At 36.9% G+C, this 14091-nt stretch overlaps 1 protein-coding gene across 1 annotated transcript in view; it reads right to left on the reverse strand.

Moving 5' to 3' along the window:
- Window positions 1-14091, reverse strand: part of APAF1 (apoptotic peptidase activating factor 1) — a 36473-nt gene extending 22382 nt beyond the window's left edge. Inside the window, exons 1-11 of the mRNA XM_009882637.1 lie at window positions 13954-14091; window positions 13469-13658; window positions 11985-12182; window positions 10788-10971; window positions 6944-7056; window positions 6277-6408; window positions 5613-5851; window positions 4931-5098; window positions 3961-4092; window positions 348-461; window positions 4-113 (exon numbers count right to left, since the gene is read on the reverse strand). Coding sequence (XP_009880939.1) covers window positions 4-113; window positions 348-461; window positions 3961-4092; window positions 4931-5098; window positions 5613-5851; window positions 6277-6408; window positions 6944-7056; window positions 10788-10971; window positions 11985-12182; window positions 13469-13658; window positions 13954-14091 — 1718 coding nt within the window. The remainder of the gene's footprint in view (window positions 1-3; window positions 114-347; window positions 462-3960; window positions 4093-4930; window positions 5099-5612; window positions 5852-6276; window positions 6409-6943; window positions 7057-10787; window positions 10972-11984; window positions 12183-13468; window positions 13659-13953) is intronic.

A 14091-nucleotide genomic window follows, 5' to 3' on the forward strand; every position in this document is an offset into this window, starting at 1 on the left:
GATGTCTCTGGTTGGCAAAGACCCAGCTGTACAATATCAGGAAACGGTTGCCGTCCAAGAAGGTGCCCATTTAAAGACAGAAATTCCTGGAAGTTCTCACGTACTGTGCTATCCTATGTACAGAGCAGATAATATTTGGTAACATAGAAAATGGATTAATTTCCTAAGCACCCTTTGCTCTTTTAATTTTCTATACAGCTGCTACTACTACTACTACTGTTTTTATGTTTCAGTTTTTTAAGCTTTCTATATATCTCCCATATATACATACATCCAATAAAATGCAATTAAACATGGAAAAATATATTTGGAACAGACTGATCATTTACATTTTGATGTAAATTTACCTTTTGATCCAAGATTGAACTATATTCTACATATTCGTGAATCAGATGAGCAGGCCCTACCAATTCTGTTTTAGCTTTAATCCAATCTAGAGAAAACATAAGATCATGGAGTTCCTAGAAGAAATACAAATTGAAGTTCAGAGTGTGAGTTTCACAACATAATCTACTTAAGGGGAAAAATAAAAGTACAGGAAATACATTAGGTATTCAATATACTTCAGTACAATTGTCTCCAGTTAAAAATTTAGGCAATGTCCTGTTTCCTGCATCTTACTCAATCAGGTATGAAAATTCTGAGTATAGAAAGTTAAGCTTGATATTTTAATGCAAAGGACTGCTCTTTGATACAGAGAAGTGATGGGAGTATAAAGCAAATCTTGACTTTTGTAGCACACAAGCCCTGGTTTAAGATACAACTCTGAAACAGCTTCTTCTAGTCCAGTTTAGCAAAGATCACTCTGCTAATAGTGATCTGTTTCTCTTCCTAACAGATGCTGAATTTGAATGAAAACAAAAAACATTACAGGTCCATTTAACTTTAAAATGAGAAAGCTACTTAAAAGGCCATCAGAAACCAGCAAATAGAATTATTAGAATAGAATATTTCAGTTGGAAGGTACGTACAATGATCATCTTGTCCAACTGCCTGACCAATTTTAGGACTGAACAAAAGGTAAAGCATGTTATTAAGGGCATTGTTCAAACACCTCTTAAACACTGACAGGCTTGGGGCATCGACCACCTCTACAGGAAGCCTGTTCCAGTGTTTCACCACCCTCTCGGTAAAGAAATGCTTCCTAATGGTCTGGCCTAAGCCTCCTCTGGCACAGCTTTGCATTGTTCCCATGTGTCCTATCACTAGATCCCAGGGAGAAGAGATCAGCACCTCACTCTCCACTTCCCCTCCTCCTTTGGAAGCTGTAGAGAGCAATGAAGTTGCCCCTCAGCCTCCTTTTCTCCAAACAAGACAAGCTCAAAGTCCTTAGCTACTCCTCCTAAGCCATTCCTTCCAGCCTTTTCACCACCTTTGTTGCCCTCCTCTGGACACATTCAAGGACCTCCACATCATTCTGTAATTGTGGGCCCCAGTACTGCACAGTACTGCCCCAGTACTCAACGTGAGGCCGCACCAACACTGAATACAGCGGGATAATCACCTCTTTTGACAGGCCGGTTATGCTGTGTTTGCTGTACCCCTGGATGCTGTTTGGCCTCTGGGTTGCAAGGGCACACTCCTGACTCAGATCAAGCCTGCTGTCGACCAGCACCCACAGATTCCTTTCTGCAGGGCTGCTCTTCATCCCTCCTCTCCCAGTTATACTTGTCCCTGGTGTTACTCCATCCTAGGTGCACAGTCCAGCATTTGGACTCATTAAATTTCATTCCATTAATCATTGCCCAATGCTCAAATATACCTAGAACCCTTTGCAAGGCCTCTTCTTCCTCAAAAGACTCAACAGCACCTCCCAGTTTGGTATCATCAGCAAACTTGCTAATGGTGCATTGAACTCCTGCATCCAGCTTGTTGATAAATATATTGAACAGAACTTGTCCTAGAATTGAACCCTGAGGAATATCGCCCGTGACCAGTCACCAGCCAGATGTAGTCTCATTCGCTACAACCCTTTGAGCCGTTCGTGACCAGTCACCAGCCAGATGGTGGTGACTCTCATTCGCTACAACCCTTTGAGCCGTGCTGCTCAGCCAGTTCTTCACCCAGTGCACTATCTACCTGCTCATCTCACAACTGGACAACTTGTCCAGAAGGATGCTGTGAGGGACAGTATCAAAAGCCTTACTAAAACCCAGAAAAACTACATTCACCACCTTCCCTTCATCCACTAGGTAAGTGACCTTATTGTAGAAGGATATCAAATTAGTTAAACAGGACTTTCCCTTTGTGAACCCATGTTGACTGTGTCTGATGATTGCGTTATTCTTTAAATGCCTTTCAACAGTACCCAGTATAATCTTCTCCATATTTTTTCTGGGAACTGAGGTTAGACTAACAGGTCTGTAGTTCCCTGGGTCTTCCCTCATGCCCTTTTTGTAGCTTGCTTCCAGTCAGCAGGGACCTTCCCAGACTCTCAAGACCTTTGGTAGATGATTGAGATAGCTCCTTCAGTACTCTGGGATGAATCCCATCAGGCCCCATGGACTTGTGAACACTCAACTGATACAGCTGTCTTACAATTTCAGTGTCCACAAATGGAAAGTCACTGTTCCCACACTCGTGGTCCTCTGACTCAGGGGACCGGGCAGCCCAAGGTTTGTCACTTTTATTAAAGACTGAGGAAAAAAAACACTGAATGCCTCTGCTTTTTCTTCATGCCTATTAGTCAGATGACCATCTTCAACAAGTATCTGTCCAATGGTTTTTTTTAGACCTCCTCTTGCTGTACATGTACTAAAAAAGCCTTTCCTTTTAAAAAAGCATACTTGTTGGGATCAGAAAAACTGCTTAGAGGCAACACTGCACAGGCCCAAAGTATATTCCAATTTAAAAATCAGTTATCACTGCAAGGATTAAAATATTATCATGATTAAACAGAGAAGAATAGCTCCCATCTTTATTAGCCTTCAAACAAACAGAAATCACATCTAAATAATGAGAAATAAGTAATATAAAGAGCGTAAACTCTGGGAAGCATACAGTCATAATGAGACAGGCTAAAGAACTCTTAGAAGCTAATTCTACAAAATGTAGAAAGGCTAATAATAAAAACATTTTTCTAATACATTGAAATTAAAGGGACTGAGATACTGAAATCATCATGAGCCCAAAAAACTAGATTTGTAGCACACATTAATTATGAAGGTTCCTCTAAGATATAAGTACACAAAGTGTATTTTATATGATGAGTCGGATGAATCATCTCAAAAGAGGTTCAACTGAAAAGGTTTGAGTACATGTGAAATAAAGCAATTGGCAACCAGGACTAAACGCTATTCAAGTCAAGAATTCTAAAGACATTCGACTGAAACTACTGAAGTATTAATCTTGCTGCATGATTTGCATCTTATACTAGCTCAGTACCTAAAACATTACGGGGCAAAAACAACAGCAGTTGTTTCAAGGCGCTAAGGCAATCCTAGGAACAAGAGATTTGCCCATCTAACTTGCTACATTTTTTATGGCTGTTGAAATCTGTTAATACAGAGAATGGACTTTTACACACAAATCAGTATGACATAAGAGGAAAAAACTAACAAGACTTCTGTAGAAAAAAGTAACTAATCTAATTGAATTATCTGAGGAAATCAACTTACTTGTATTATTATACAATTAAGCAGTCCTGTTGTTTCTAAAAGGTTTAGAAAAATATTTCTTATCAAGCTTCTTCAAATGGAAAAGCAAAGCGCAAGCTCTTATGATACAAAATAAGAAATATTCTCAAGAATAGGTTGAAAAGACAAGACACAAAGGCTAGAAATTAAGCAGTTTTCATGACAGTGATTAGCAGCGGAGTCCCTAAAGGACCATGTTGAGCATTTACCTATCTGCACGAAAGCCTGGGAGAAGAGAGGCTCAAGTGGGAAAAAGCCTGGGGGAAAAGGCAGCAGTAAGGGTGGGTTGACAAGGGAAACAGAAAAAACTCGAGTCAGAACTCACCTTCTGCATGTTGGCACCAGCCATGTGATACGCTAGAAAGTTGTACCAGTACATACAATCCTCTTGAGATGGAACAGGCGTATTAAGTTTGTAATATTTCTTGTACTGATTTACTATGTTTTTATGTAGCTCCTGCAATATGAATCAAAACACACTTTCAGTTAATACTATGCCAAGATATGGATTGGTTTCAGTATTGAGGAATTATAATTATTATTAATATTACATTGTATATAGTATTGAGGAATAATATTATTACTATTTCTCAATGGTAATACATCAACAAATGAAATAAGAAAAGCTTACCTTCCAAAACTGTACACTTAACCTAATTTATTGCTTAAGACTTCTCCAGAAACATTCTCTGGATATTAAAAGACAGAAAAGCAACCTGTTAGCCTTCCTTCTTAGGTTGAGAACAGCTACCAAATTACTCTTCACATTAAGCTCGGGCAGCCAACAAAAAAAGACCATTACTTATGTAGATCTAAAGCAAGTCTAAAAATTCATCTTTTATTCGTATCTACTCTTTCTGCCCTCTGTCCTTCAGAACTGATAAATTTATTTATTGAGCCCTCTCCCTACAAATATTGCCTTAAATTGAAAAAAAGGAGTAAAAAGCACTTCTCTGTATTAAAGAAGAAACTTTCTGTTCTGGTAGGGTCTTGATGCCTTTGGAATCATCAAAAGAACATTCCAGCTCCTTCTGGAAACATCTTTGACAGAAAAATAATGGATATAGAGTCTTCTCTCCGTTTAGTTTCTTAGCTCCAAATGGAACCATCAAGAAACCCCTCCACAGTTTCAAGCTGAGAATAAATGTTTTCAATTAGTCGGCATTAAGTTTAACTGCATTGTGGACCTATTCTGTGAAGCTACTCTGGAAACCATTTACCAAAGGAACATTTTCTGAAGAATGCTCAGCTTTGGAGAGTAAAGTTAAAGGTAAGTAGATTAGCCAATACCCTACCTGAAGCTGGTTGCGATTTTTCTCTGTAAGAAAGTCAAGTTGAAGATCATGTAAATAATAATGGAATGACTTCCCATTACGATCACAGAACAATAGCGATTTGTTAACAAATTCCTGTAGTATATCTTCAACTTCTTCCGTTTCCATATCCCAAAGAATACAGAGAACCTAAAAAAGCACATTAAGACAGAAAAGAGTCAGAACTAAGAGGTTATATGAATACCATAAAAGGCTATCAATTAACTGACAACAAAACACATGCTAACAAATATAGACATATTACAAATGGTAATAAATTCAGTAAGTTACCAAGTGTTCTGTATCATCTTTTGTCTATTTATGCTGATTTATGGCAATCATATCTTTCCCTTAAAGGAGACAAATTTCACATAACAGTTTTTAAGCCTTCAGAGAGCTCAATTACAACCTAATTAAAGAGTTATATACCGAATGCACATTAAAATAACATTATGAAATCATTTATTCAGTTAAAATTTTTTAGTTTCATTACTGACAATAGAAGTCGTGATACAACAATGGACCTGACCTACCCAATCTAGCAATTACTATTAAGTTACCTGAAGCACAAATTATACACAACAATTATAAATTTTATGAATTCTTCAAAGTTATTTTTAGTATCTCACTAAAAATGATGAGATTTCTGCATGGCTGTTATTACCTTAGTAGGTACTTTAACATCTTTCGGGAGGATAGAGAGGTCTTTATAGTAGTCTTTATAATTGTCATTCAGTTGCTCAACACTTATGGACATTGCTTCATCAAGGGCTTCATAATCATAAGAAGAAGATTTTCTTATTCTTTTAAACTGCTTATGCTGCAGCTGTTTGAGATAGTACTCCCAACGACTAGGGAAGTCTCGTAATAATGCACCTATCAAGGATATCACAAGAGGAGAACCTGAAGGAAAAGATTAAATAATCTTAGAGGTTTTCAAGGAACACAGTCCAATAGTTTAGTCAAGTGGTTGAATAAATCAGGTAAGTTTCCCAATACATTGATTAAATCCTTGAGGTGTGGGGACAAGACAAAAAGACAAAGACAGACATGCAAAACACGTCATCCATGTAAACACCTGCAAACTCACCAAATTTAAGTGTAATAGGGGGCGAAGGGAAGATATGCTAAAGAAAACTACTCAAAAATCAACATGAGACACTTCTATTGAGTTTAAAAAAAAAAAAAGCTTTGAACAAACACTTGTGTTTTACTTAAGGCACAAAGTATTAAAGAATGTTCTCCTCCTCTATCTGTAAGTCAAAACCTAGAAGAAAAAAAAAAATAAATTCAGTGGTAAATGGTATGTTAAAGAGCGGCAAGTATACCTTTGCATTCCCTTACAAGACAATTAGCTTGTTCCGGTAGTTCTGATATTTTCATATTCACAAATAGGGATAAAATCTCCAGTCCTTTCTCATGTGCTAGTCCACTTTCCACATGAACCTCATATTTATTGCCTAGACACAGGAACATGGAAAACATTTAAAAGAATGTTAAAAATCCTGTGGAAATTGAGAGTATTTTCCAAGCAAAACCTGGAGCAAAGGACCTGGCTCAGGATTTTATGCATAGTATTTTAAATGCTTAATACTAAGAAGAGTATAAATTCTACTTATCAGAATCAAGTTTGCATTAGAGAGACAAAAAATTAGACTATAATCTAACAATTACAAGTGCATTACAAGCGTATCGTAGTGGTGACTGCTAAATAGCATAGATATAATCAGTCTAACAGCAGCAGTGTCACACAGGTTAATTTATCTTCTTGAGAATCATTGCACTCTTCAAAGTAGACATGTAACTTTCAGGATAACATATAACATTTATTTCATGAAGAGCATAAAGTCTTACAGAGCAGAATTCTAAAACTTTGCCACTTGTGCAGAAGTTGAGAGCCAGAGAATATATCAGATTCCTTTAAAATTTCACAAGAACAAATTGCATACATATACACACACAATCTGTAGTGCAGGAGATGAAACTGTTCCTTACCAGCCACAGCATCTGTTACGCTCCTGTCCCTGCTGGTGATAAGAACCTGACATTGATTATCAAATGCTTTTAATACCCAGGAATCCCAAATGTCGTCCAGGATCAAAAGAGATCTAGTGCAAGAAGAAATATTGCAGATTTCAGATCAACTGTTAGTGCTGAAATATGCTATTTAATTTTAATAATGAAAGAACATTTTCAGAATTTACAATGTATCACTGCATAATTTTATATCAATATGTAAACTGTCTTAAGAGGGCATTAAGCACTGTGCAAGAAAGCTGAATTCAAGTATCTCAAAAAAATAAGTTCTTACCATTTATCGCTTTATAGCTACAACTGAAGTGTAAACAATAAAGTTTTGGGAAATATTTCCATTAGCAGATGCCAGGAAAACCAGAAATATTTACTCTGTTTTTCATGTCATCAGATACCATCAGTGAAAAAAACAGTTGTATAGGACTAGATCAAAACTCTGCTTGACACAGGTTAGTGATAAGCTTTGTGGGAGAAACCATTTCGGTTTCCTTTTGACTTGAGAGTTTTCAGTTTTGTTCTTGTATCTTCAGATACAATTCCTCTTGTGAAGGAATTGTCTTGGATGATGAGGTTCTTTTTACATAAACAACATTTTATAGTGACTACATATTCAAATCCTATGGCTAGTCATGTTTGTAGGTTACTACATGGAATCTCATCAGAATAATGTATAGCAGACTTTGCTATACCCACCTATATCTGACAAAGAATTACTGAAAACCGGTTTTTAAACGTTGGTTCCAAGGGAGCAAGAAGTCAAAAAGATTGGCTGGCAGGTAGATTTATGAAAAGAAATACCAGTTATTTGCATTCTGTGTGTTTTGGTGGAGGAAACAAAGTTATTGAAACCAAATCCTGCAAATTGTTTACACTTACTGTCATCTTTTTTTTTAAGGGATCAAGTTTTCAGCTACACTAGTCATTGGTTAAATTGTCCAGTTCCCACTGAAGCGTACCAAGACTTCCACATTTTTCTTCAGCTAAACGAGACGTATGCCATCAATGCTTATAAATAAGGATTTTATCCTTTTTAACAAGTGCATACACGTGATACCACTTTTTCAAAGTTGCATATGTCTTGGACACCCGTAACTCATTTTTATACAATTGCTCTATTAACACCCTTTTGATAAATCAGAGGCTTTAGAAAAATATTAACATAGCTATAAATGACTAATTTTGCAGTACTTTCACACTTGAAAACACGCTGGGAAGAGTGAATTACAGCCTGATTTTATGTTTTTAATTAATCTGAGAACTTCAAAGTCCTCCCAGTCTTTTGGTACCAGTGACTTTCTTCCCCAACCACAGCAACAAATCTTAAATCCTAATTAGGTTTGTAAAAAAGAAGAAAAAAAAAAAACACACCAAACCACTGTGATAACAATCACAGGAGATTTAACTCTGAAATCTCTTACGTTAAAAAATATCATAGCTTCAATTTCTTCAACCATAATCCAACAAAATACACAATGATATTTTGCTCAGAAAGTTTTCGTTTGACTAATAGTTTAATCCCAAGAAACGTACTGGATTCACAATGTGAATCCAGAAATAGCTGTAGTGACTTTTTGTCACCAAAGAGAATTCCAGTGCAGAGCAAGCACCACAAGCCGCAGAACTAGTGAAGCTTAGTTTCCAATACACGTGCACCCTATGAACTTCACTCCCTGGTACCTTCCCCTCTGCCTCCTCGCACGCCCACTATGATTTCCCAGATAACCCATCATCAGTTTGTTCTTACATTCTCACATATACCTAACTGGGCAGGATGCAGCACAGGCTGTGTAGCCTGTTCCAAACTCCTGTATCCAAGCTGGCCAGTTAGCAAGGCAATAAAATATGTTTCCCTTCAATTCATTCTATACTCCTTTTCACCACTGAAAGTGACTACTTGGATTTCTCTTCTTTATCCAACTGACAATTTTTCATAAACTTACAGAGGTTTTTAAGATACAAAGTTCCTACCTTTAGCGTCAATTTTGGCAATAGGATCAAAGTGTTTAGGATAGAGCAGAAGAAGCGAAAGGATAAACAAGGCTAAGACGAACAGTGTGATCACATTAACATGGTTTCGTAATGGTGAAAAGCAGTCAGACTAGAAAAGTTTTATAATCAATCCTTGCACCTTTTCCTTGAGGTGCAGTCATCCTCTGCAATACTCTAATTTAATATCTGTTACTTTATCTTGAAACAGATTAATGAACATTGCCAGGTCAACAGCATCCTACATGAGAGATCTGGCAGTCTATAAAGAAGATGCTGCCACAGCTGGCATTGAAATGCCCTCAAATAAAACCAAGTGCCTAATTGTTTTTAAAGCTGGCATTTTCTCTCCTTCCCCTTAGTTTCCTCAGCATACCGGAGCTCTTTTGACAAGACACGCTAAGTACCTCTCAAATGAGTCACTTTGTACACTACAAACAATATCAACCATGTTAGGCTGTCATGTTACTTGGCTATACAGCAGCTGCCAACTTCTGGAACAGTTCATGATGCCATAGGGATACATCTTACAAGACAATAGCACACAGTTCTCCCTTCTACTCAGAAGAGACTGTAATGTTGCACAGGAATTAAACACACAAATTCTTCTGTATTACATGTTTGGTTTTGTTAATGAACAAAAAATAACAAGACTTGTGTCATCCATTGACACATCCATTGACAACCACTTGTTGAAAGTGTCTTGTTTGCACTATTCATACAAGAATTCCACAAAAAATGAAAGATGTCTTCTGGATGACCTGGCAGTGTTTTTCAAATATTTCCTTCACAAGGTATTTTTTTCCCTGTACAAAAATGCCGGTATTCTTCTTCTCTATGTCATCTATAAAAATTGTAAGATTGGAGTATTATTACTGAGGTAGCTCACTAAGATGCAGGCTTGTTTAGCTTAGCACAAATTTTCCCAGAGAGTAATGAAATCCTCAACAAGTAACAAAAGCTATTGCTCAAAGATGAAAAAAGCTATGCAGTGACTGAGACACTGCTTGATTAAATCAAGTCAATTTTCCTGGAGTTTGAAAGCAACTGGTTTCTTGGCGATAATTGAGCATATCATGAAAACCTGCTTTCACTTTGATAACTTCAGACCACACACTTCAAAAAGACATCAGCTACTCTGCAAAGGAAAAATTTTTGGCAGTGATACACACCCTTTTACTGCTGTATGATCCTCACACATCAGTGAAGCATTCTGTGTACACAATGAGAACACTAAAAGTTATAGCAATTCTTATTTCCAACCGTTCATTCCCAACCTTCAATGACTAATAATTTTTCAAGCAAATGTGACTCCTGCACAGCTGCTTAACATACTTTTTTAGCAGAAGCCTTATTAGCCTACTAAACATATGCATACCCAGGACAAGCCTACAACATGTCCCTTCAGTTACCCCATTAAAAAACCCACATCTAAACAGGGACAGTTATACTATGTATATTGTACATCTGCCTCTAGCATCTATTTACCCTTCAGCTTTTGAACACTTATCTGAACTTATTCTTTTATCATATGCAAGTCAGTATTTTAGAAAGTTTTAACAGGAACCCCTACACAAGAATTAAAATTCTAGAAGTATTGTTAGCGTCACCTTGAATAACACTTCCTAATTATCCACAGTAAAACAGAAAAAAGGAAATCAAAAAATGAAGAGTTAGGAAGTTGGTTTAAAAAAAAAAAACAAAACACACCACACCACAGAGACATGTAACCACAACACAGACGCCTTAGATGATCAGACCGAAGTTACTCTGCAAAGTTTTATCAGTTACAAACAGTGTTTCATTTTATCGACATCACCTGGGATATTTGCGTAGCATCAGCAAACGAAGACGATCTTTAGCCTCTTCAATGTTAAGTGGTGGCCTTTGTGAAAGAGTAGAGTCATGTTCTAACCTACTACAGAGATTCTGAAGTTTTATTAGGAGCCCTGCTTTGTCCTGTTTTCCAACAGAGATCCAGTGAACTCCTCCTGGAAAGTAATCTAACAAGAAACGCGATGTTAATCATGCTACACATTTGAAATCAGAAATGTTTAACAGCAGCTTACAATAGCAATCAATAACTTACTTTCAATTAAAATATAAAACTCTGAAGTCTATTGCAAGCCAAACTTGCAACTCCACCATTAACAGAGAAGAATGGTTCTGCAAGACCACTACTTTTCTTTTTTAAAGGAACAGGCTCTGTAGGGCAAGTTCCCACAGAGAATTCACACTGCCACTGATGCTGTCGTCCCTCCTCTCTACATGCCTTCCTGCCTGTCCCTTGACAACCCCTTCTGCATCCATCTTCCTGCCAGTCGGACTTAGCATTTACTTTTTTTGCCCCGTACTACTGTAGGAGTTCAGAGTCTGGGATGTGAAAATTATCCCGAAACAGTGAACCTGAAAGCATGCAGAAGAGTTAGCTGCAGCAGAGGATCCTGCAGTCTCTATCCCTACATCATGTTTTCTAATGCCCAAGTCCCGCTTTCTCCTCCAAGTGTCCTAAAAAATAACAATCATTAAATGGTTTAATTTATGATCTGCTTTAAGTTAAAGTGATACTAGTGTAATCACTCCACAAATGCCTGCCATTATTAAAATATATGCAAAAGTTAGAGGAAGACTTTTTAAACTCACATAGCAAAGGGAAAGAGCCTGAGGACTTAACAGGCAATGCCCAAAAGGAATAAAAACTAAGTATGATTATTTTGCACTAACTGAAATAACAACTTCAAGTTAATTAAGGATTTATCTACTCTCATAAACCAAAGCAGATTCCAAGGTGAAAAGCTACTCAGAATCTTTTCCTATAAATTAGTAAAATATTTAGTGGTCCTAGAGCACTAAATTGTTATGAAAGCTGGAAGTTGCAAGCAGATATTTCAGAAGCACCTATGGAACTTAGAAGCCTAAATCTTAAATTTCTTTCAGATGACATAAAATACTTCGCCATATATGTCCGATTAGCATACACCTGTAGCAATTTTTATAATTTTTTTTTTCTAAGTACCTTCCAAGAGCTGATGATCCCTTAAAGCTTCTGCTGTTAAAACAGTCTTCCCACAACCTGCCATTCCATAAACTGTGACCCAGCCTGGATCACTTCCCAAGCAGCACAGTTTCTGTTTAATAGCATCTACCAGTTTCGGCCGAGTGACAAACACAACCGGTCTCTGTGGTACACCTCCTTCGCAGAGAATTGTCTTAACTAAAGTTAAAAACAAGATACATGAAAATAAAAAGTAATTTATAAATGTGATGTTTCTTCAAACCAAACAACTCCCCATCCCACCCCAAATAAATAGTGGGCTCCCTCCCCCAACTTGTGTCCCATACAAATGCTCTAAAAAGTACTGAACTCACAACACCAAATACTGAAAAAATACTGTTTTTTAGAAATAAGTTACTTAGCAGGTAACTAGCCTCTGACCACTAGCATCCCAATTAATAACCACATTTCATGCAAGCTAGTTACATCAGTCCCTAGAAGTAAAAAGATAATTAACAGCTCCAGTAGAAACTGTGGCAAACAAACACAGGCACTCAACATTACTATACCCAATTGACAAGTCACTTTCGCAACCAGAAGTTACTGCCCCATGGATGCAGCAGAAAAAAAAGCATCCTGTGTAAGACTTTTACTTTGTAGTTTAGCAGCACAGCATTATGGTCCAAGCAAGACTTCCCTTGATTTGAGCTAAGACAGCACGACTTGCAGTAGAGCAGGTAAAGCATAGCAGGAAAGGAAACGTGCGCTTTATCCATGCACTGCTGGCCACAAAGTGGCCATATGCAGTGCCGTATTATACTGATAACCTTTGGGAAATCTTACTCGGGTAACCAAAATTCCACATGTCTATGACATGTCTTAAAACGTAGAGTGACAGTAAATATGGCATTTAGTCACATGCAGTTAGAAGATTCTTTCCATTAGAAACTACTAATTTATTTCATGTCAATCAGAGACAATACTGATGACAAGGTAGGTAAAAGTAAGGAACTTATGTAGGGTAGTTAAAAGATCTGGTGGAGAGAGTTAAGCAACCTATTAACTAGATCAACTATTGGAATGTAGGCTGAGAGATTACAGATTACTTTTCAAGAGAAATGTCAGAATTTTGGAGGCTACATCTTTTTTTATGTTAGATTGAGCTTTCTTGATATATACAAATAAGAATCGGTCTTTCACGTACAACAAAAATATTACAACTTAGAGAAAACCGTAAGAGGTTAAGGTTTTCCATCTTTTAAAATAAACATTACTAAATATGAACATTTTCAAGATGACCTACGAAAAGTCATAACTGTTGTAACTCTCCTACCATATTAAATTATGAAATACAGAAATACTGACTATACTACTAAAATAAGCAAATGCACCAACTACTCCTTTTTTATTGGAACAGGTATTATAGATAGTCACTTAGCAAGGAATAAAAAAAATATAACTTTGTCTTTATTTTCAAGCACAGCCATTGCTGTAGTTATACTGACCATATGATGTCATTCCATCCATTGAACTCTTTCCATTACCAGAGGAGATGGCAGGGATACCATCCTGAAGCAGTGCAGCAAGATCTCTGTACCCTTCATGAAGTAGTGCATTATAAAAGGATCTATATGAATTATTATCTTTTGTAAGAATAATGTTTATTAGCATAGCTGCTCGCTCCTTCTGCGTATTCTAGAAAAAAACATTACAAGAGACGTTATAGAAAACTAAGAGACATTAGAAATTATCTAATCTATCACTCTGTCAATTATTGACTGTGTTTACAGTCTTCAACTGTAAAATAGCCTTCAACTTGACCAAGCCCTTAAGTCAACATTATGAAGTGTGATAAAAACTGCATGCTAAGCATATGCTTAAGAATTTGCTGAATCCAGCAATGAAATAGACAGAAAGTATTATTTTTAAAAAGAACAATAAAACATGTGAACAGACTAGGAAGGTAAAGAACAGTGAGAGACAATTCTACCTGTTGTTTCACTTTCTCCTCCTCCTGTAACGTCAGTACTTCATCAGAAATCATACGATCCATAATATAAGAGGTCTTGATGTCTTTTTCCAATGCTTGGCGATTCCTAAGTAAGTAATTTCTACTCTTCGCATCCAT

This window comes from Charadrius vociferus, unplaced genomic scaffold, assembly GCF_000708025.1.
Source record: "Charadrius vociferus isolate BGI_N301 unplaced genomic scaffold, ASM70802v2 scaffold72, whole genome shotgun sequence".
Lineage (NCBI taxonomy): Eukaryota > Metazoa > Chordata > Aves > Charadriiformes > Charadriidae > Charadrius > Charadrius vociferus.